At 46.3% G+C, this 24,569-nt stretch overlaps 1 protein-coding gene across 2 annotated transcripts in view; it reads left to right on the plus strand.

Moving 5' to 3' along the window:
- The window catches only part of KIF13B (kinesin family member 13B), a 145,210-nt gene that overhangs the window by 35,701 nt on the left and 84,940 nt on the right, over nt 1-24,569 (plus strand). For both annotated transcript variants that reach the window (XR_012715349.1, XM_075269304.1), the window contains exons 3-13: nt 4,095-4,107; nt 5,629-5,689; nt 5,984-6,076; nt 7,698-7,878; nt 9,451-9,538; nt 9,737-9,871; nt 15,413-15,525; nt 16,422-16,533; nt 16,625-16,837; nt 19,831-19,941; nt 20,806-20,940. Coding sequence is in view for 1 of the 2 variants with exons in the window: in XM_075269304.1 (XP_075125405.1) it covers nt 4,095-4,107; nt 5,629-5,689; nt 5,984-6,076; nt 7,698-7,878; nt 9,451-9,538; nt 9,737-9,871; nt 15,413-15,525; nt 16,422-16,533; nt 16,625-16,837; nt 19,831-19,941; nt 20,806-20,940 (1,255 nt within the window). In the remaining variant the exon portion in view is untranslated. The remainder of the gene's footprint in view (nt 1-4,094; nt 4,108-5,628; nt 5,690-5,983; nt 6,077-7,697; nt 7,879-9,450; nt 9,539-9,736; nt 9,872-15,412; nt 15,526-16,421; nt 16,534-16,624; nt 16,838-19,830; nt 19,942-20,805; nt 20,941-24,569) is intronic.

The raw sequence follows: 24,569 nt of genomic DNA on the forward strand, positions 1-24,569 counted from the left end.
CTAAATTCCGAAGACTTACCGTAAAATGATCTTCCGGATTATCCCGCAGCTCATGAAGGTGTTTCTGGCGGCCAAGATGAGGTGTGCGGCAGAGGATAGCGGTTATACAGCTTATTTCTCCACATTCGAGGAAAGATATAAAATTTAAGAAATGGAGATGATGTTTAAGTGAGTATGTTTGGTGCTTTGGAAGCCAGGTTTGCCAGGTGCCGCAGCGGTACCGGGGGTTTGGCAGGTGCAGCAGCGGTACCGGGGGTTTGGCAGGTGCAGCAGCGGTACCGGGGGTTTGGCAGGTGCAGCAGCGGTACCGGGGGTTTGCCAGGTGCAGCAGCGGTACCGCGGGTTTGCCAGGTGCAGCAGCGGTACCGGGGGTTTGCCAGGTGCAGCAGCGGTACCGGGGGTTTGCCAGGTGCAGCAGCGGTACCGGGGGTTTGCCAGGTGCAGCAGCGGTACCGGGGGTTTGCCAGGTGCAGCAGCGGTACCGGGGGTTTGTCAAGTGCAGCAGCGAAATTAGAAAATGGAGATGTACACTAGGTGAGTGGTTTCGTGGAAACAAGGTTTGCTAGGAACAGCATTGGTGCTGGGTGGTTGGTCCGATGCAGCAGGGGCATTGGCTAGTGCAGCAGGGGCGCTGGTTTGTTTTCCAGGTGCGGCAGGATTTCTGATGGGTAGGCCAAGTGCGACAGGAATGGTGGGGAGGTTGACCAGGTGCAGTGGGGTGCTGGTCGGGTTTCCAGGTGCAGTAGGGTTTCTGGGGAATAGGCCAGGTGCAACTGGGACACTAGTGGGTTTTCCTGGTGCAGCAGGAGTTCTGAGGGGTAGGCCAGGTATTGCAGGGGTGCTGGAGGTTGGCCAGGCATGGCAGCGGCGCTAAGGGTGCACATGCAGCAGAATCACTGGGGGATAACCATGTGCGGCAAGGGTGCTTTGGTTATTTAGGTGCAGCAGTTCTGGTTTATTCAGCTGCAGGGTCACTGGGAGTTGTTTATAGATTTTGTTCAGGCTCAGTACTGCTGCGGGGACAGGGGTGCTGGGTATTATCCAGAGGCCGTGATCCTGGGGAACATTGGGAATAATGCAGGGCCACGAGTACTGGGTTTGGCTTTGTGTTATCTGGTTGCAGGGTCATTGAGGTAGACTAACAGTTTTACGCAGGAGTTGACCAGGCGCAGCAGAGCTCAGTTTGTCATTTGCAATCTATAATTTCGACAATTGCATTAAATTCCCTTGGAAAATGATCGCATTGGACAACCTCCTCTCTGCTACATCTGTAGGGGGCGCTCAGTGCATTTATTTAATTTTTTAATGCACCATATGCAGGACAATCTGGATTGTCTGGGATAAGCTGTAAGTATACGGGTTAATGTTCCAAATCCTTTAAAATTTGCCCCCCTCTTGGATTTGGAGGATCTGTGAGATATCATATAAAACGCCAGACGTCTCCCAGCTGCAGGAGGGCATAAAGACAGATATCAAGTGTCGCCCGGATTCCCAATTAAAGCGACAGAAATAGCAACTATGACTCTCCAACAAACCTGTTCCATGTCCTATAGGACTTCCCTATGTGTGAGGCATCTATTATTCATCCTAAGCTTCATGATTAATGAGTAGCATGCTAGACTCCAGTTAGGACTGACACTTTTTCCAGCTGTGTACATGCAACCTGCTGTGGGATGCTATTGCTTAAGTCTACACACCTGCCCTCTGGCATCATGGACACCCCATATTAGTCCTGTATAGGGAGGAGAATCTGAAGGGGGCACATACTTTATTACTTCAGTAGTCACGGTGCAGGACGGTCACTGTAGGATTTGCCTCAGTTGCAGTTTCATGTCCTACTGGTCTGACAGGCTTGTGCAGGGTACGGCCGGGATCCTCCCTCCTGTCTAGACTATTGTTGGCAGGGACTTCTGATGTAGTCTAGCGCCTCCAGGCCGGAAGCAGATTTCTTATGGCATTGCACTGTAAGCAATATTCTGGTGTAGTTCAGGGTCTGAGGAATTTGGAAGTCAGATTGCAACGTTGAGTTTCTGCCATGTTCCTCTGAACATGGTGCAGGTCACCGGTTCTCATCCTGAGGGACCACATTTGATAGGTATTAACCACTTACATACCACGTACACCCCACAAGACAGATCTCCCGACGGACAATGTGTTTCCGGACTATTCTAATTACTAATACAACCTAAAAGCATCGCGTCCCTTTAAGTCAGCCAAAAAGTAATCACGCCCTGCATTGTGGCGTTTCATTCACTCCTTTGCAGGGCACGTAGGGTTAATCTGACTTCCAGGTCTCCCATAGGAAGAGTTGTTTAATTTCCTCCGTAGCTACGGAACAATTAATGGAAGTGCCCGATCACCTGCCGCCGCGAGGAGCGAGGGATGGCTGAGGAAGTGTTGCGCATGTAGATTGCTAAATCTTGCAATTTTCAGTCTTCCCACCAAGCCTAACGATAGACTGAGAAATGCACTTTTTCCAGACGGCGGCTTATAATCCATGTTGTACCTGTTTATTGATGAGATGCGTTATATTTTATTAGTTTTTAGTCTCCTGTCCTGTATGCCTACATTAATGATAGATCGAAACCTTTTAACCCTGTCGGAGTTTTCTTTCCAATTCCAGCTTCAGTAGTGCAGCCTCGGGGTTGTGGCCTTGCATTTCAAGAGCTCATATCGTGGGTTTTGGTATTTTAATTTGTGGAATGTAGGCATTCTAAAACTGCAAGTCTCAGTGGTGCAGCCTCAGGCTTTAGGCCTTTCACTTTGAGAGTTTCTGCAATCTATGCATTGTGAAACGACAATCCTCAGTAGTGCAGCCTCAGGCCTTTCCTTTCATACGTACCTTTGATTTCATCACCTACTTACTAATTTGAGGACATTCTATGTGGATACCTATAAGATTGGTGACAACATTGTATCAAACGGGGACAGGTTTCCATTAGAATCTCAGTAGTGCAGCCTCAGGCTTCGGACAATGCCTTTCAAAAGGTTATCCGTCTGCCTAAATATAAGACACTAGCCTCTGCCCGCGACTTCGTCTGCAGGTTGTTGGCGTCGATGATCCGCCTATATTCAGCAAATTGCTGCCATCGATGGTTTTGGCAACTCTCAAGCTGGCCTGCCACTGAACTCGTTTCTGGTGCTGTGCCCGGGATTGTTCCGACTTCTCAGCAGCTCGCTGGGACACCATATAATGAGCGTGTTGTTGGCATTGATGATCCACCTGCTTCGGCGTTTCGCCAGCTGTCAAGCTGGGCTGCCTCTGAACTCGTTCCTCGCGCTGTGCCCGTGATTGTTCCGGTATCTCAGCAGCTTGCTGGGACACCATATAATGAGCGTGTTATTGGTGTTGATCCCCCTCAGCTGCGCTCGAGGAGAACTCTGTGACTTCTGGCTCCTTCATAGCTCTCGTCGTTTGCGACAAATTAGATTTTCTTTTTCCAGGCCTGTTGAAAATTGTCAAACTGCCAATTTGGATTGAAGGTGTTTACCCATGTCAGTGTGTCAGCACTGCCTGTAGCAGATCAGATAATATGCAAATGTAGCTAACCCTCAGTGTACATACATTTGTAACTCTGTAACTCTGAAGCTGAGATAAGAGCAGTGTAATATAGTATGTGAACATAAATTCATAACAGTCGTGAAGCCATGTCATTTACCGGGATAAAAAGTAGCCGATGTTTTAATCTAGGTTACAATCTATCTATGTGCCACAATTCATCCAAATCCATTCAGTGTTTTTTGCGTGATTGAGGAACAAACAAATTTTAACATATATAATATTAGTAGGATAGGATAGGAGGATAGGATTGAAAAACCCTCAAACTCTTATATCTAGGCCTAAAAGTAAGATATTGAAAAACTGTGTTAAATGTATATAATCTGTGGGATGTGTGTATCACTTGTAGCTGTCAGGGCATGCTGGGAGTTGTAGTCTGACCTCGTGCTGTACATGTGTGTCAGCTGTGTATACATGATATTATATTGCAGTGCATACCTATGTGATCACCCTGGGAATATTTACTGACCGTTTCCTCTGTTTGCTTCTTTTCTCCTCTTTTTTTTTTTTCCATTGGATTCCATGAATCTCCCAGGAGCCAGCCAAAAGTGAGTATAACTGTGTGATAGACGGTGCGCAGAGCGCGGCAGCTGCCGGATTGTTCTCCCTGGCAGGCCCAAGACAACACTTCCTGTCACATTAAACTCCCTGGCCCTGGGGTCCTCGCTGGCCTCTAGCGCTGATTTACAATGTTTCTAGAGGATGTGAAGTCATGAAAATATTTCCTACAGAAAGGAAAAGTGAAGTAATGTGTAGGGAGGAGAAGCAATGACACATTCCCTCTGCTTGTCTGCTCCATTAGGGGGCAGTATAAAGCTCTTGCGTGCTGCGCAGAAAGCCCTGCAATGTACAGAGCAGTACCTGGAGCAGTATTGCAGGATGTTTTTCTTGTACCTGTACAGTTTGTCAGTACATGGCTCACATCTGTGTAGCATGCCAGTACTTGCAGAGTTTGCTAGGCACCTACAGACCTTGCCAGTACCTGGCTCACACTTGCAGAGTTTACTAGTACCATATTTGCACCTGCAACGTTTGCCAGTACTTAGCTCATATCTGAAGATGTGCCTGAATAGTTTTCTAGTAAATGGTTTGCAACTGCAGAGTTTGCCAGCGCGTGGCTCATCCTTGCAGAGTTTGTGCCAGCACCTGGCTCATCCTTGCAGAGTTTGCACCAGCACCTGGCTCATCCTTGCAGAGTTTGTGCCAGCGTGTGGCTCATCCTTGCAGAGTTGATACCAGTGCATGGCTTATTCTTGCAAAGTTTGTCCCATATGTGTGGCTCATCCTTGCAGGGTTAGCGTCAGCACCTGGCTCATCCTTGCAGAGTTTGCACCAGCACCTGGCTCATCCTTGCAGAGTTTGCGTCAGCGCCTGGCTCATCCTTGCAGAGTTTACGTCAGCGTGTGGCTCATCGTTGCAGAGTTTGCGCCAGCGCCTGGCTCATCCTTGCAGAGTTTGCGCCAGCGCCTGGCTCATCCTTGCAGAGTTTGCGCCAGCGCCTGGCTCATCCTTGCAGAGTTTGCGCCAGCGCCTGGCTCATCCTTGCAAAGTTTGCGCCAGCGCCTGGCTCATCCTTGCAGAGTTTGCGCAGCGACTGGCTCACCTCTGTATGCCATGCCAGTACTTGCAGAGTTTGCTATGTACCTACAGAATTTTGCTAGTACCCTACCTGTACCTGCAGAGTTTGCCTGTGGCTTACTTTGAACTGCAGATCTTGCCAGTTACTACAGCGTTTGCCAGTATCTATCTTATACTTGAAGATTTTCCAGTACGTGGCTAGTGCGGTAGTTCCTGGCTTGTACCTGTAGAGCTTGCCAATACCTGCAGTACCTAGCGCGTACCTGAAGAGTTTGCTAGTACCTGCTTTGCACGTGTGAAGTTTGCTAGTAATAGGTTTGTGCCAGGAAAGCTTGCCAATACATGACTCGTTCCTGCAGAGCTAGTTCACTAGTCCATAGATGTGCCCGACTCACTGGACACGGGAGGGGTCTTTAATGTCTTGCACCTGGTAAATGTGACAGTGTGCCACTTGTGTTAACCTTCTTGATGCCATTTTCTGCTCTCCACAGGTCTTTGCATACGATCACTGCTTCTGGTCTATGGACGAGTCCGTCACAGAGAAGTTTGCAGGTAACGTCCTGCAGCCGTGCTGTTTAATTAAGAATTGCTGTATATTATAGCGGGGGAGATTCGGTAAATAAGATTAGAATTTAGATTTTTTTGGAAGCTGCACCATTTGTGTTCATGAGCTGCATGTGGTATTGCAACTAAATGCTCTTCAGTGGTTATAAGCTACAAAACCAAGTGGGGATAGCGGAGTCTCCTTTTTCTCTCTCTTCTAGATAAAGGCTGTTTATACACACTTGTATAAGTATATATTTATCAAGACCGAGCTTCTTGATTTATTTGTATTTTTGTCCATAGGACAAGATGTTGTTTTTCAGTGCCTTGGTGAGAATATTCTCCAGAATGCCTTCGAGGGGTACAATGCCTGTATCTTTGCCTATGGTCAGACTGGTAAGTGAGATATCCTGGTAGGTTTTTCTTTTTCTTTAGGACAAAGGTGTTGAAAAAGAAGCTGCTCCTATGTACAAGAATATAACTACTATAATACCGCTCCTATGTACAAGAATATAACTACTATAATACTGCTCCTATGTACAAGAATATAACTACTATAATACTGATCCTATGTACAAGAATCTAACTACTATAATACTGCTCCTATGTACAAGAATATAACTACTATAATACTACCTCCTATGTACAAGAATCTAACTACTATAATACTGCTCCTATGTACAAGAATCTAACTACTATAATACTGCCCCTATGTACAAGAATCTAACTACTATAATACTACTCCTATGTACAAGAATATAACTACTATAATACTACCTCCTATGTACAAGAATATAACTACTATAATACTGCTCCTATGTACAAGAATATAACTACTATAATACTGATCCTATGTACAAGAATATAACTACTATAATACTGCTCCTATGTACAAGAATATAACTACTATAATACTACCTGCAATGTACAAGAATATAACTACTATAATACTACTCCTATGTACAAGAATATAACTACTATAATACTACCTCCTATGTACAAGAGTATAACTACTATAATACTACCTCTATGTACAAGAATATAACTATGATAATACTACTCCTATGTACAAGAGTATAACTACTATAATACTACCTCTATGTACAAGAATATAACTATGATAATACTACCTCCTATGTACAAGAATATAACTACTATAATACTACCTCTATGTACAAGAATATAACTACTATAATACTGCCCCTATGTACAAGAATATAACTACTATAATACTACCTCCTATGTACAAGAATCTAACTACTATAATACTGCTCCTATGTACAAGAATCTAACTACTATAATACTACTCCTATGTACAAGAATATAACTACTATAATACTGCTCCTATGTACAAGAATATAACTACTATAATACTACTCCTATGTACAAGAATATAACTACTATAATACTACTCCTATGTACAAGAATATAACTACTATAATACTACTCCTATGTACAAGAATATAACTACTATAATACTACCTCCTATGTACAAGAATATAACTACTATAATACTGCTCCTATGTACAAGAATATAACTACTATAATACTGCTCCTATGTACAAGAATATAACAACCAGGAATGCTGTCTTAAAGGGGTTGTCCCACGTCGCATACTCACCAGTCTTCGTTGCTATAAAATCTTCTGTCTTACGGCTTTGTTGCATCATTGGTGGGCGGGGTCACATATGCAAAGCCAAGCGGCGAGATGCTGCTGGCCCTGCGTGCGCGCTCATAGACCAGTCTAGCCTTCACAATGCGAATACAGACCCGACATCCGCCTCTCTCTATTAGAGCAGGTGCCGGGTCTGTATTCGCCTTGTGAAGGCTAGACTGGTCTATGAGTGCGCACGCAGGGCCAGCGGCATCTCGCCGCTTGGCTTTGCATATGTGAATACATTCACATTAACAAGCAGTATAGATAGGATCCTTGTGATGGGGCAACCCCTTTAAGGATTTCGCACTGTTGTTTCCTGTACTTGCAGTCACTACTATATCATGTGCTTCTGTCTTTCAGGCTCAGGGAAGTCGTACACAATGATGGGCACAGCAGATCAGCCCGGTCTGATCCCCAGACTATGCAGCACCCTCTTTGATAGAACTCAAAAAGCAGAGACTGACGAATTAAGCTTTAAAGTGGAAGTTTCTTACATGGAAATTTACAATGAGAAAGTCCGTGATCTTCTCGACCCTAAAGGGTACAGATTTCTTTCATTGTCACTATAGCCACACAAGATACAAATGAGCTATTAGCATTACCAAAGAATAAGATATTTGGTGTTGCCTTAGTGGTTAGGGGCTTGGTGGTCTTTTGGGTGGTGGGTTTTGGGTTTAATAGTCAATGGGGGGGGGGAGGGGGGTTGATAGTCCGTGGAGTCTCATCTTCCTCTTCGTTGGTGACCGCTATATGGGGAGGTGAGGTGGGGCGGGGCGGTTGGTTTGGGGTATAACAGTCCGTGGAGTCTCATCTTCCTCCTCGTTGATGACCGCTATATGGGGAGGGGGGGGGGGGGCAGGTGGTTTGGGGTATAACAGTCCGTGGAGTCTCATCTTCCTCTTGTTTGGTGACAGCTGGACACGTATTGGGCAGCGATCTCCACAGTGGCCTCTTCTTCTCCCAGTAGGATGTAGAGTTTCCTCTTCTCGTCTGCAGATATGAAGTCTGGGATGTGGGCAGAGAGTCTTTGGTAGTAGACGGCCCTCACAGCTGAGTATTTGGTGCAGTGTAGCAGGAAGTGGGTCTGGTCTTCTAGGGCCCCCTGGTCACAGTGCTGGCACAGTCTGTTCTCCCGTGGCTTGTACGTCTGCCTGTATCGCCCCGTCTCTATCTCTAGGTTGTGGGCGCTCAGTCTGTACCGGCTCAGGGTCTGTCTGTGTTTGGGGTGGTGTATTCTCTCCAGGTAGGTGGCCATGGTGTAGTCCCTTTGTAGGGATTGGTACACGGTGAGTTTCTTGGAGTTATTTATTTCGTTTCTCCATTCTTCAATGTACCGCTCTCTGTTTGCCTCTGTGGTCGCCTTTATTTCGGCCTTGGTTATCATCTGTTGGTGTTTTTGCTTTGGTGGTTGGCTGTTGTTTGGTTGGGGGTTGTCTAGTATTTTTTGAGTTATGTGGCTTAGCCATGCTTGGTGGTGGTAGGAGTCGCTCCCCTGGATGTGTGCCTGGAAAGCTAGCGCCCTCTTCTGTATAGTGAGCCATAGGGGGAGTCTGCCTAGCTCTGCCCTGCAGGCCATGTTGGAGGTGTTGCGATGGACATGGAGCAGGTATTTGCGGAACTCCAGGTGGAAGGTCTCTGTTGGACTGGAGTCCCATTTTGGATGGTCTGGGTAGGTGCCTGGGCCCCAAACCTCGCTGCCGTAGAGGAGGATCGAGGAGATGACTGCGTCAAATATCTTCAGCCAGACCCTCACCGGTGGTGTGAGGTGGTACAGTTGATGATGCACTATTTGATGATAAAAATAAAATAAAAAAATCAATAAAGCAGATGATGACTTCTAGCCTTATGTTGTCTTTGGTCACAGTATGGTATGATATTCAGTATGGTGTATACAATGTAGCCACCAGTCACTGTTACAGTATGGTATATACAATGTAGCCACCAGGTACTGTTACAGTATGGTATATATAGTGTAGCCACCAGTCACTGTCACAGTATGGTATATACAGTGTAGCCACCAGTCACTGTTACAGTATGGTATATACAGTGTAGCCACCAGTCACTGTTACCTACTCGGCTTCACTAGTGTCATTTATTATTTCTCCCACCACAGAAGCAGACAGTCGCTCAAAGTTCGGGAGCACAAGGTTCTCGGCCCCTATGTGGACGGACTCTCTAAGCTGGCTGTCACCAGTTATAAGGTAAGAAGTCACTGCTGTGGACAGCGCAATTGGGCTGGAGAGCCGATGACCTCATGTGGCAAGTAGATAATCCATTAGGTAGCCATGTTGCTTGCTGAGACCGATGCCAGAAATATGGTGAGGAAAGTGGAGAACAGTCCTGTGGATTTTGACTACTGATTGCCTAAAGTTTGCCAAAATGATTTTGTTTTCTTCCAGGATATCGAGTCCCTAATGTCAGAAGGAAACAAATCCCGAACGGTAGCGGCAACCAACATGAATGAGGAGAGCAGCCGGTCACATGCGGTGTTCAATATCATCCTCACACACACCATAAGCGATGTACAATCTGGGGTAAGCAGGCCTTTCCCACCCCACACTCCTGACATAGTTCTAGCTGATGTCAGCCATGGTATAAAATACAGTTATAACAAAGTAGCCTTATCAATGTGTAAGATGAATGACTATGATCCACAGCAGCACGGAGTATTTCAGGGACACAGTGCACATGGCAGGTTCCTCCGCTGCACAGAACAGTAATGGAAGCCCCTTTGGTGGGAGGGGGAGGAGGCATTTTTTTTTTGTTCTTGTTGTGGTTTTTGTTACCTGGTACTTGCAGAATTTATCATGCAGATATATTTAGTTACCACTGCGGTGGTTTCCTGCTGCTGCAATGACGACCCAGAGCTGTATATATGTGCGGGGGTGCGGAGGTGGCTGAGTCAGTATGTATTATATTTCATACATATGGGGGCTTATAAGATAAGATAATCCTTTAATAGTCCCACAGTGGGGAAATTTCAGTATGTTACAGCAGCATAGTAATACAGATACAGGATAATACACAGTAATATAATACAGACGTAGGCACACGTGCTGAGAAGAGAAGATTTACTAGGAGTCCATAGCAGCTAAGGAACAGAAGAAAGAAGGAAGACTTCATAGTCATAATCATTAGTTCTCTGTGCGGAGTGATCTTCGCTTGGTCTGATGTAGATTATACAGCCTGGTCGCGGTTGGAAGGAAGGACCTGCGATAGCTCCTTCTCACACTTGGGGTGAAGCAAACGATCACTTACAGTGCTGCCAAGTCCCATCAAGGTCCCATACATGGGGTGGGAGTTGTTCTCCCGCATGGAGGTCACCACAGACAGTATCCTTCTGTCACCCACCACCTGTACTGGGTCCAGGGGGCTCCCCAGGACAGAGCTGGCCCTCCTGAGCAGCCTGTCAAGTCTATTTCTGTCCCTGGTTGATATACTGCTCCCCCAGCAGGCCACACCGAAAAAGATGGCTGAAGCAACCACAGAGTTGAAGAAGACCCTAAGAAGTGTCCCCTGGACTCCGAAGGCCCTCAGCCTCCTGAGCAGGTAGAGTCTGCTGTGGCCCTTTCTGTGCAGCGCCTCCAGGTGATCAGCCCAGTCTAGTTTATTATTGAGGAGCACGCCCAGGTACTTATAGGTCCTGACTATCTCAATACATGTCCCTTGGATCTCCACTGGGGTCGGAGCACTTCTCCGTTTACCAAAGTCCACCACCATCTCCTTGGTCTTCCCAGCATTAATGCTGAAGTGGTTTCGCTGGCACCATTCAACAAACTTACATAATTTATACCCATTGTGTCCTTTTCCAACTTTATTTCCATTCAAGTCCCTGAGATTATATACACATTATATACACAGAAAACTCTCTTTCCCCTATATTTTGCTACAGTGTGTCAGTGCAGGTAAACTGTATGGAGTCCGGAGGTCAGAGAGTTTATCTATAGATTGTCCAGACTGCATACAATTGTAGCAAACCCCCCGCTGTAAGAAGTATAAAGCCTACTGCAGAAGTATCTGTATCCCGGAGCAGGTGGCCATGTTTTCCCCCATTCAGTCTATCTGTACTGGGGGTCTCGGCAGCTGATGTTTATATGAAGCCTCCTCTCTGTGACTGTCATCGGCTTCCTCTCCATCTGGCCAATTGACCTTTGTCCTTGAACTGTAAATCACCCCTCAGCCCAGTCCGGGCTCTTTTCTCCCCAAGACCAAGATCTTTTTCATAGAGACCCTCGCCCCTCCTTGCAGGCTGGATGAGCAGACCACTTATCTGTCCTTTGTCGTCCATCTGATGGATGAGCACAGGACATGGAATGTGTCCTCCAGATTGTGCCGTGCCCGGGATTCCTCCTTAACATCTGCGTTTGTGAGCTTGTGGCGCTGCCCACTGTGCCAAGCCTGTGAGTAGATGCTAATTAACCCCGTACTGCAGTGGCCCAGATGTGGGATTTACTGCGGTTGACCGACACCTCTGACCTTCTGAGAGCTGAAGGGAATCCCAGAATAGCTGCGCCCTGGTCTCATCCAGGAAAGATCTTGTAGTCTGGTATCTGATGGTCTGGTCACCCTGATAATCCAGAATGAGCACATTTTATTCATGGTCAGATCAGCAAAATTTAACCAGATACAGGCTGGAGTTTAGCAGAGAGTGCGTGTCCATGTGCTTGCCGTTGACCACCCTTGCCAAACATCACCTCTATAAATAGGCCCATTCTTCTTATTCAGGTGCACATGTGCATGGCCTTGCCGATGAGAGCCCTTGCTGTTGATAGTCGCCAATCTAGTATACATATCCATGCGCTGCCGTTGACCGTCGCTCTGATGAAAGGTCACTGTCGCTCTCCAGTCATGTCTTAGACTCTCCTTATTTCCACGCCAAGTGGAAGTACTTGGTCTCACTCTTTTGGCACCACAGGGTACATTGGTGGTCATTCCTGTGTTGGGACTATTTAGAGGGGTTGTCCGCACTCAATCACTGATCTCGGGATATTTTCTAGATGTCTAATCGGTGAGGATCTGACTATTGTGACCCTAGGAGAAACCATGCCGCTGTGTCTCATGGTCAGCCCATTATTGTCCTGCACGATCGCCTGTTATGTATCCGCCATCAGGTGTCTAAGAAGCTAACACGTAAAATAGAAACTCCGCTCACCAGCCAAGATGAAAGCGTAGGAATTGTCACAAGGGCAGCGGGGGTCTTGTAAACAGCCCCCGATAATGAGTCAGGTATCCATTACAAGCCGGGGCTGTCATCACATCTACAGGAGAAGCTCAATCTGTGCCGTGTCTACACTGGAAATGTCAGCGACTCGCCAGACTCTCGGGTTACAATGGGAGCGCGCCGTGTAAATAAACGCTCCGCCATGTTATTCCACTCACTGACGGGGCAAAGTCACAGCCAGATCTGGGCGCAGCTGGCGGGGGAGGAAAAAATGGCAAATTCAACCTCACGTCTACAACCGAAATTTTTTCTTACGCTTTATGTAAAATTTAATCTCACATCTACAACAGGATTATTTTTCGTACACTTTATATTAAAAAAAAAAAAAAAAAAAAAAAAATGCAATTTTTTTTATATAAAGGTTTGCCTTTTTTTGCCAGTTTTCTTTGGCTGCTTCCAGAATTTTGCCGTTCTTTGCTCTAGATCCGATAGAGTAGAGATTACCGCAGGCCATTTTAATCTCACATCTACATCAGAATTTATTTTCTTATACTTTTTGAATTTTTTGCTTTTTTTAAATATTATTATTATTGTTAGCATCTCCCTGTGACTTCATCTGCACGTTGGCGCTGGGCTGCTTATATTTAGGCATTCGTGTTTGGTTATGATTTGCCGTGTGGCCTCACGTCCACCCCTGCGCACCCCGACCCCGTTTGCCCCTCGCCTGTCCCCACGGCCTCTCCACCTACCACCTGGCCCTGGCTCTCCCCCGCCCCTTTCGTCCCCCGCGATCATGCTCCTTCCCTGTCCAGCGTCCTCGGCCCCCCTCTCTATCTCACGGTCACGCCTCCTTCCCCCCGGGCACCCTTTGCGGAACCCCCCCTCCCTGCGCCTTTTCCCACCGTGTACCAGCTCCATTCTCTGTCCCGTGGCCCCCTGGCTGTCCCTCCCCAGCCCCTCCTCCCGTGGCCCCCACCTGACAGACACCCCTTTGCAACCACCACCCCTGAGCAAACCCCCCCCCTCCACAAATACCCCTGCCGTGACACCCCCTCCCCCACGACCGAATAACACTACATACTGTACCCACCCAAACCTGGGGCGCGACATAATGGGTTCCATTGGGTGTCCTTTCTTCTAAACTAAAACTGTCAGATAGTGCTATGTCCTCTGGCGGTTTTTGACACACATTGCAACAGACTCCATTTTGGCGTCTTATTTTGGTACATGGATCATCCCGGGTGTTACTATGTAAACTGAAGGCAAAACGACCTAGATCGGGATTCAGCGCTCCAGCTGTTGTGAAACTACAACTCCCAGCATGCATACTTGCTCCTCTGTTCTTAGAACTCCCATAGGAGTGAGTGGAGCATGCTGGGAGTTGTAGTTTCACAACAGCTGGAGCACTAACAGTTCCTAACACCTAACCTAGAGCTTTATTCGGCTACCCGCCACCATCACTCAATGTTTGGACATGTTCACATGGACTGGGTTTGCTGGTTCCGGTTTGGTAGCCATTTTGTTGGCACAATTGGCCGCCCTGCTCAGGTGGTTTGTACGCAGTAAATCTTCTGGTCATCCATCGACAGTGTATTGTCGCCCATAGCAAGCAATCACTGCAGCTTCGCAGGGTAAGACATGTAAACAGAGCTGTGATAGGATGCTATGGTAACGAGGCCTAGGAAACAGAGGGGCATAAAGAAACCATAGTAGTAGTCCCGGAACGGGAAATAAAATTTCCGAATCCAGTCCCATTGCGCTAGTGGTGTCGCCTCCTGTGACATCATAGACAATATGTAGAAATAGGGATGAGTGCATTTAACCCTTTAGTTTGAGTCACGACTGGTTTGTTGACTATTTGTAGCCACGGGCCCAAGCAATTTGTTAGGTTAGAGGTTCACTTTTAGAGATGACCCATCGACAACTGAGACTAGCTGTTGGCAGCAATGCGGCGGCGCTGTGGTTTCCAGTGGCAAACCTCCATGACACTTTCCACACCTACGTTGTCATTTTCTGTTTTCTGTTCCATCATAGGAGCAGAAAACCAAAAAAGATGGAAAACTGGATCTATCACGTGACTGACATAATCCTCGTCTGACGGACCATAATGGCTAATAATGGAATGTGTTGGGGTCTATTATGGTTTCGCCATTTAACCCTAAAATAAGAGCGCTGCGCTGTGTTTTTTTCCAGCAAATTTACCAGGTTTTTCACACTTAAGTGATTTTTAGATTTTGAGTAGCTTTTTCCGGTCACATGGTACAACTATAGTTCAGTCCCATTCAAGTGAATGGGCCTGAGCTTCAATTCCATGCACAGCCCCTAGGCAATGTGTGGCGCTGTGCCTGATATTTAGCAACGAATCTGCGGCCATTCAACCAGCTGATCTGTAAGGGTCAGTTCACATGTGCAGCCCCCCATCGCGGTCGCGGCTTTCCTCTCCTATGTCGGCTCAAATGAAAGAGCCGATACAGGAGGGTGCTGCCGCTAGGTGGAAGCCGCGGCCCAGCGCGCCGCGGCTTCTGCCTGAAGAACGGATATGTCGCTTCTTTTCTCCGCTAGCAGCAGCCCGCCGCTAGCGGAAAAAAGAAGCCCCGCGGTCTGCATAGACCACCATTGTAAAGGGGCGGATTTTGAAGCGGAATCCGCTGTCAAAAGCCGCCCCTTTGTTCACGTGTGGACGAGCCCTAAGAGTCCTGGGTGTCGGACCGCCATGATTACGTATTGATGACCTATCCTAGGTCCCTAAAAAACCCCATTAACATTTTGTGGTTGGTTCACCGCCAGTCCCATGTTTATTTATAACCCATTAAAATATAGGTCATCAATATATAAATTTCGGAAACCCCTTAAACTTGACGGCGCGGCGTATCTGGTGATTTAACGTCATCCTTTGTATGTTTTCTTTTTGCAGACCTCAGGTGAGAAAGTGAGTAAGCTGAGCCTGGTGGATTTAGCCGGGAGCGAGAGAGCCACAAAGACCGGAGCAGCCGGCGAGCGCCTGAAGGAAGGGAGCAACATTAACAAGTGAGTGGCGTCTGCGTGTGGGGGCCGGGGGCAATTATCTGAAGTGTCCTCTACAAGCTGCGTCTATTCAGGGCTAGCCGTGTGATCAGCGCGCTCCATACACATTTAATCTCCCGTGTAGCGTGTAGACACACAATGCCGAGGCCCCACGCCATAGCACATGTGCTGAAGAGCTCTTCCAGCGGATCAGCCACAGATGCTGCGCCACTTACTGCTGATAATCCCTGGTTGTATTCATTATATCCTAACGTCTTTATCTACCCATAATGCAGTGTGCAACACTATTTCTCTATGCAGTAGAAAGGGATAGGGCTGCTCATCCAGATTCCTCCTGGTTCTTGCAGAGACTGACACTTACACGGGGAGTGATGTATAAAATTCTCCATAATGATATTGATTCTGCATAACCGCTGTGTACAGAAGGGTTTATGGGGTCCATGAAAATGGACATACCTGAGCGATGCCAGTGGAGAGGTCAACTGTATGGAAACTGTTATTTTGAGCGAGACAGCCCCTTTCATGTTTCAGCACAGGGGTGAGAGGAGGGGGTGATCTTTAGGGTTAATGGGTTATAGAATAGGACACGGCCTTAATACCTATAGTGTATACTACATATGTAAAGATTCCTTCCTACTTTGCTGCAGCCTTTCCTGTGTGTCAGTCTTTACTGTAATGTTAGCATTCTATTCACAAGTCATAGAATTAAGCATAAACACTTTTATAGGGTCATGGAGCTGTGCAGGGGGTCAGGAAGTAGAGGAACGCTAGTAATAATGGCCTGAAATAGGAAGATAAATGCAATATACATAAGAGTGAGCAACGCTGTATCTAAGCCCTGGATTAGTAAATGATTGAAAGCTCACTACGTATCTAACTCTGCTTGTTCTCTCCTTTAGATCCCTCACAACTCTTGGGTTGGTCATCTCGGCACTGGCAGATCAAGGGGCCGGCAAGAATAAAAATAAATTTGTTCCGTATCGGGACTCTGTATTAACATGGCTGCTGAAGGTACGTGTCCCTTCACGCCAGAGATCTCGCCTTTACCAGGTGTCTTCTGGTTGTATCTTATGTCTTCACCTGGTTTCATTTCTAAATTCAGGACAGTCTGGGCGGCAACAGCAAGACCGCCATGGTCGCGACCGTCAGCCCTGCAGCCGATAACTACGACGAGACCCTTTCTACACTACGGTACGCAGACCGGGCCAAGAACATAGTCAATCACGCAGTGGTGAATGAGGACCCCAATGCCCGCATCATCCGGGAGCTGCGCGAGGAGGTGGAGAAGTTGAGGGACCAGCTGACGCAGGCGGAGGTGAGCCCCACATCTGCCAGATTTGTCCTTTGTCCTTGTATAACTTTATTTAGTGATTAGTTAGCAAAAATTGGGGGATTTTACGTCGTGTAAGTTATTGGATATGACAAATAGAGGAGAAAGTCCCGTTTTTTGTCTTTTTTTTAGTTTCCACCTTTTTTTTTTTTTTTACATATTTATTTACGTACAATGTGAGGCTACAGCGCCCTCTAGTGGTCAGCAGGAGCATTAAACTTCGTATGGTTAAAGGGGATGTCCAAACAACTTAATCTGGGGTGGGTGTGTGTGTGTGTGTGTATGTATGTAAATATACTGTGTGTGTGTGTGTGTGTGTGTGTGTGTGTGTGTGTGTGTGTGTATAATAAATGTCTTATTACTCTCAACAGATCAGTCACGCAGCTTTCCCAGAAACAGATAGCTCTAAGTAATGAATGAACTGAATTTTCCACATTACTTATGACGAGGAAATACTGGAACCATGTGTCAGAAATTGTCCCTCTGGTTATGTTGTGTAATTGCGTGTGCGGTTGTGTCTGCCGGCAGACAATGTGCAGTGATCTATGATCATAGAGGATTTTAGCTCTGGGCCCGCCGATGTGCACGGCACCACAACATTACTCCATTAAGGTGCAGCCAAATGCTACGAAAAAGCTGTGTTCCAGCAGACCCCATTGCAGGGTATATAGGACTCAGGTGCTGTTCTTCTACTTGCATTGGAATCGTCTGAGTGTTGTGGCTTCAGGTGACATGTGCAGAGTCTTAAAGGAGACCTTTCACCACCACCAGCTCCTTGCATCCTTTAATAAGCGCCGCTCTACTGATTCCAGTGCAGTTGGAATTTTTTCTCTAGCCCCCACCATTCCCGAGCAATGACTTCTGTTTGTATCATCACCCGATATACTAATTAGTACTGTGAGGTGGGCGGTCCCAGACTAGAACCGCCCACCTGAAAGTAGAAAGCCTGGGTGCTGAAACTAACAGGACTCATTGCTCAGGAATGGTGGGGGCTAAAGAAAAAAATCCAACTGGGCCGGGATCAGTGGAGCAGTGCCTATTGGAGGATGAAAGAGTTGGAGGTGGCGAATGTTTCCCTTTAAGGGCCCAGTCAGGTAGAACAACTTAACAGGGAGTTATTGGGAACAAACAGTCGTACAAGCGCCTGCCCTAAAGTCATCCTAATAGCGCCATCAATCGCCTGGTGAATGAGTGTTTGCTCATTCATCAGGTGATTGGTTACTTTCGGCATGTTCAGCATCAATACATCACCACCGTATAATGATGGCTTTAGCGATTTTTCTCCTGCATGTGCTTTGGTGCAGAACGATCGCCGATCGGGTCACTTTGTAGACGATCAGCGCTTGTTCAGAAAAACCATAGTCTAATACCACCCTTAGGTAGCACTGAGACCTTCTTCACTCTATGGAGTTGTGGCGATTCAGCACTCCGACTCCCATGGACAGCATCTGATACTAAAATCGGAAAACCCTTTTAAGCCCAACTTACATGGGTCCATTGGATCTCACTTGACAGATTGGCGCAGAGTCCTAGTCTGTAAGTTGTCTACATCCAGTGTAGGATTCAAAAACATGGCTGCTTTCTTCTTCTTAGAAAGTTACATCCTGTCCATTGGTCACGTGGCAATGCCACATCTCCGTCCCATTAAAATGAATGGGGCTGAGCTGTCGCATGGCCATATGACCAATAGACATTGATGTCCTTTTCTGAGAAGGACAAAGCAGCCATGTTTTTGAAGTCCTGCACATACCCTTTAAAGGGGTTTTAGGGTTTCAATATAGATAGACCATCAATAATACAGTGAGGCAGCGCTGCAATACCTAATAATAATAATAATAATAATACATTTTATTTATATAGCGCCAAAATATTCCGCAGCACTGTACAATTTGTAGGGTTCAAATACAGACGGAAAGATACATTACAAAGAAAGTCGTTTCACACACTGGGCCCTGCTCACAAGAGCTTACAATCTATGAGATTGTAATACCTACAGTTTGTATGGCGAGTGAACAGCGCGGCTCGCAGTATGTAAACAATCTGCGCGGGTCCCAGGGGTCACCATCAATGTTAGAAACCAGATAACCCCTTTCAGTTCTGTTCACATCTGTCTTGTGGTTTCCGTTAAAAATAGAAACTACGACACAGAAACCAGAACGAAAAGTCTGCTTAAAGGGATTCTACCATTAAACTACCTTTTTTTTCTAATGAATACGTCAGAATAGCCTTAAGAAAGGCTATTCGTCTCCTACCTTTAGACGTGGTCTTCGCCGCGCCATTCCGTAGAAATACCGGTTTTAACCGGTATGCAAATGAGCTCTCCGCAGCAATGAGGGCGGGCCCCAGCACTGAAAGGCCGATGAGCGCGTCCCCATTGCTGCCCAGAGCTCTTTCCTGCGCCGTCTCCTTTTTCTGCAGTGACTCCGCCTCTTCTGGCTTCTCTTGCAGTTCTATAGAGGAGCATAGAGAGGCCACCCCAAAATGGCCGCCGGCCGGCAGCCATTTTTGGGTAGCTGCTCTTGCAGTTCAATACAGAAGCCGGCCGGTGGCTAAAGGTAGGAGACGAATAGCCTTTCTTAAGGCTATTCCGACGTGTTCATTAGAAAAAAAAGTAGTTTAATGGTAGAATCCCTTTAAAGAGTTAATATACTGATAGTGTGCTGTCCTCTTTGCTGGTGTACGGGCCTTACAGCTCAGTGTCAATGCCGGCAGTGAGGAACGCAGGCCTATAGAAGTGTACCATCATGGTGCTTTGCTTAACCCCCAGCACTGAGACCCATCTCTCTGACAGCGTAGGGCACAGACTGGCAAAGATGACACTGCGCTGAGTTCAGCACCCTGTCTGCCATCGGCGGTATTATGTATTATTAGGTATTATGTCCCTCACCCTACCACTCCTTACATACAACGGTCCCTATATCTCACATATATCATGTGTCCTCCGTCTGTATCATTCACGTCTTTCTCTAATTTTTCAGTCCATGAAGGCTCCGGAGCTGAAGGAACGGTTACAAGAGTCTGAGAAGCTCATCCAAGAAATGACTGTCACCTGGGAGGAGAAGCTGCGGAAGACGGAGGAAGTCGCACAGGTTAGATGAAGCCATGGAGGCAAATGAAATGGGTTACGGGAAATTAGACCATCAGTGATGCCGATCCACAAAGGCGACCAGTTACATTTTAGGATGGCTCACATAGGTTATTATGAGGTTCTGATTGGCTACCAGTCAATAGACCCTGACTACTCTGTTCTTGCACATGCCATCTTGACTCCTTTTATAACAGGCCATGACTCCGACTCCACAGCCCTGGTGACCGCACCGCCTGTCTACTATACTATTTACCAGGCCGGTGACTGCACAGCGCCATCTGCTGTCATGGTGTACGCACCACCTGTCTAATAGTGTATAGTTTTTACCAAAAAATTCTATCCGATCCAGCGAGGCTCGGCCTCTTGTAGAGGAGCTCTAGGATTGGTGGCCTCCATGGATCCGAATATTTCTTTCTAGCAAATCCCACAGATCCTTCAATGGTGAGCAGGGCTAAGCATAGGGTCATGTGTGCCCTTCCCCCCCCCCCCATTTATGACAAGATGTGAGGTCCTATGTGCACTGCCACCTCCCTGTATTACAGTAGCTCTTCTATGGGATTGGCACAGGTGGGCTAGCCTTCATCCCCACATGCCTCAGTGAGGTTGTGACACCCCTGGTGCTGACACTGGTTGACCAATTGTCCTTCCTTGGATCACATTTGATGGGTACTAACCACCGTATAAGACCCCACCGACTCTGTGATGACCCCTATACTAGGGTACGGCCTCTATAACAGCCTGGTTGCCTGTGTGTCCTGGTGGCACGGCAGAGGATGAGGTCATTTTCCGCCCTGCCTTGTTGTCTTTCTCCCCCCCTCCTCTATGTGTGTTTACATATCATTATGTTTCTTTCCTTCCATTACAGGAGCGGCAGAAGCAGCTGGAAAGTCTCGGCATTTCACTGCAATCCTCAGGGATTAAAGTCGGAGATAATAAATGTTTCTTAGTTAACTTAAATGCAGACCCCGCCCTGAATGAGCTGCTGGTGTATTATCTTAAGGTGAGACATGGATACTAGTCCGAGGGGTTGGGTTTGATGGTTTGTTCATTGTTCTCCTTGACCCATATAATGCCCTTGTACCAGATCTGTCTCTTTCACCTGCCCGGTCTTATCTGTGCAGATCGCACATTTCAGGTATTATATTCCGATCAGTCTGTGTTCATTGACGCCCCTCTGCTCAGTATTGTGTGTACTGCCAAGAGGGCTGAGGTAAGGGAAGAGACTGCTGCAGATTGCTGCTCCGGCTTCTTTCATATTATTATTCTACTCTGTTATAAGAGCGCAACAACTGAAGCAACACATGCCAACACAGCCCAGAAGATCTCATTGTCCATAATGGAGTCTGTTCCAGTGTCTGTCATTTTGTTGGACGAAAATCCTGACTTTTTTTGTCTTCAATTATTAACAGCTTCAGTGGTGGAAACTTCTAACAGAGAATACTGTGTGTATTACCCCAGAGATGATAGGCACAGCGATGTCACAGTACAGAGATAATACACACAGCGATGTCACAGTACAGAGATAATACACACAGCGATGTCACAGTACAGGAATAATACACACAGTGATATCACAGTACAGAGATAATACACACAGTGATGTCACAGTACAGAGATAATACACACAGTGATGTCACAGTACAGGGATAATACACACAGTGATGTCACAGTACAGGGATAATACACACAGTGATATCACAGTACAGGGATAATACACACAGTGATGTCACAGTACAGGATAATACACACAGTGATGTCACAGTACAGGATAATACACACAGTGATGTCACAGTACAGGGATAATACACACAGTGATATCACAGTACAGGGATAATACACACAGTGATGTCACAGTACAGAGATAATACACACAGTGATGTCACAGTACAGGATAATACACACAGTGATGTCACAGTACAGGATAATACACACAGTGATGTCACAGTACAGAGATAATACACACAGTGATGTCACAGTACACGATAATACACACAGTGATGTCACAGTACAGAGATAATACACACAGTGATGTCACAGTACAGGATAATACACACAGTGATGTCACAGTACAGGGATAATACACACAGTGATATCACAGTACAGGGATAATACACACAGTGATGTCACAGTACAGAGATAATACACACAGTGATGTCACAGTACAGGATAATACACACAGTGATGTCACAGTACAGAGATAATACACACAGTGATGTCACAGTACAGGATAATACATACAGTGATGTCACAGTACAGAGATAATACACACAGTGATGTCACAGTACAGAGATAATACACACAGTGATATCACAGTACAGGGATAATACACACAGTGATGTCACAGTACAGAGATAATACACACAGTGATGTCACAGTACAGGATAATACACACAGTGATGTCACAGTACAGAGATAATACACACAGTGATGTCACAGTACAGGATAATACACACAGTGATGTCACAGTACAGAGATAATACACACAGTGATGTCACAGTACAGGATAATACACACAGCGATGTCACAGTACAGAGATAATACACACAGCGATGTCACAGTACAGAGATAATACACACAGTGATGTCACAGTACAGGATAATACACACAGTGATGTCACAGTACAGGATAATACACACAGTGATGTCACAGTACAGGATAATACACAGTGATGTCACAGTACAGAGATAATACACACAGTGATGTCACAGTACAGAGATAATACACACAGTGATGTCACAGTACAGGGATAACACACACAGTGATGTCACAGCACAGAGATAATACACACAGTGATGTCACAGTACAGGGATAATACACACAGTGATGTCACAGTACAGAGATAATACACACAGTGATGTCACAGTACAGAGATAATACACACAGTGATGTCACAGTACAGGGATAACACACACAGTGTCTGTGTCTGCTACCCTGGTGGTTTCTCCCAAGTAGAGAACATGAGATGAGGATATATTTTTCTTTCTTCTTTTTTCATCTATTGTTCCCATACATCTTTCCAGTTTGTGTATTATCTCTTACTATTTACATGGCTTTCATTCCTTAAATAATTTGCTGCATAGAGAAATGTCAGTAATCCCACTCTGCGAGTATTTACACACCATCACACTGGCAGACGGAGGATTTGTGGAATGTGGGCCCGGTATGTCCCATCATTCCTTGTTTCTGCCTTTTAAGATATGTGTTTGGTTACTATAAAACATAGTGTAGAGCACTGTCAGGACTCCTAGGAACCTATCTATAAAACATAGTGTATAATACTGTCAGGACTCCTAGGAACCTATCTATAAAACATAGTGTAGAACACTGTCAGGACTCCTAGGAACCTATCTATAAAACATAGTGTATAATACTGTCAGGGCTCCTAGGAACCTATCTATAAAACATAGTGTATAATACTGTCAGGACTCCTAGGAACCTATCTATAACACATAGTGTAGAGCACTGTCAGGACTCCTAGGAACCTATCTATAAAACATAGTGTATAATACTGTCAGGGCTCCTAGGAACCTATCTATAAAACATAGTGTATAATACTGTCAGGACTCCTAGGAACCTATCTATAACACATAGTGTAGAGCACTGTCAGGACTCCTAGGAACCTATCTATAAAACATAGTGTAGAATACTGTCAGGACTCCTATGAACCTATCTATAAAACATAGTGTATAATACTGTCAGGGCTCCTAGGAACCTATCTATAATACATAGTGTGTGACACTGTCAGGGCTCCTAGGAACCTATCTATAAAACATAGTGTATAATACTGTCAGGGCTCCTAGGAACCTATCTATAATACATAGTGTAGAACACTATGTATAACCGTGCAGACCCCACTCATCTCCTGAGCGGACGCCATGTTTACAGACCCGACACCTGCTGGACTGCACTATAGCGGCGGTCAGGGAGGGTTTTTGTTTTTGTTCCTTTTATATTGTTTTTATTTATCTTTTTGTGACGTTTTCCTTGGTGATGATGAAACCTTTTCTCAAAGTCACTTTGTGACATACAATCCCCCCCCCCCCCCGGCCGCATCTCCCGCATGTGAAGAACTGCAGCCCCAGCAGAAATGGTCTTGATACTGTGCGATAGTCCGGGGCGATGTGCTGCGTCAGGGACACTCGGATGAGGGTGACCGCTCCGAATGTGAGGGTCTGTTGTTTCCATCTCCTTAGTAATCAAACCCTCCTGGAAAGTAGGATCGGGCCCGGCCCTCCTCTTATCTGGGAGAGAGGGGAGGGGAAGAGGTACTTGGGAACGGGCCGAAGGAGGCCAGCGCTGTACGGGAGTCCTCCCAAGTGCCTGGGCTGGAGTCTCCGATTGTATTACGACCTGGGCTACAGACCAGCCATAGCCCAGGAGCGAGCAAAACTTCTGTAGCCGGGGGAAGGGGCTTGGATGTCCTCTGATCCTACATAGGGGGGTGAGATCTGCTCAGTAAGTATGGCGGGTGTTGATTTAAAGGGTTAATTTTGCTTAATGTGATTTAAGGCTTTATCTCTAGACATCTTTCATGTTTCAGATCCCGACCATTGCCAAGATGTCTGCTTGCTGTCAGTGAATGAAGGCATTATTGTCATCATCCAGGTCAGACCTGGTACTTCTCACAGC

The sequence above is a fragment of the Leptodactylus fuscus genome, chromosome 3, assembly GCF_031893055.1.
Source record: "Leptodactylus fuscus isolate aLepFus1 chromosome 3, aLepFus1.hap2, whole genome shotgun sequence".
Classification (NCBI taxonomy): domain Eukaryota; kingdom Metazoa; phylum Chordata; class Amphibia; order Anura; family Leptodactylidae; genus Leptodactylus; species Leptodactylus fuscus.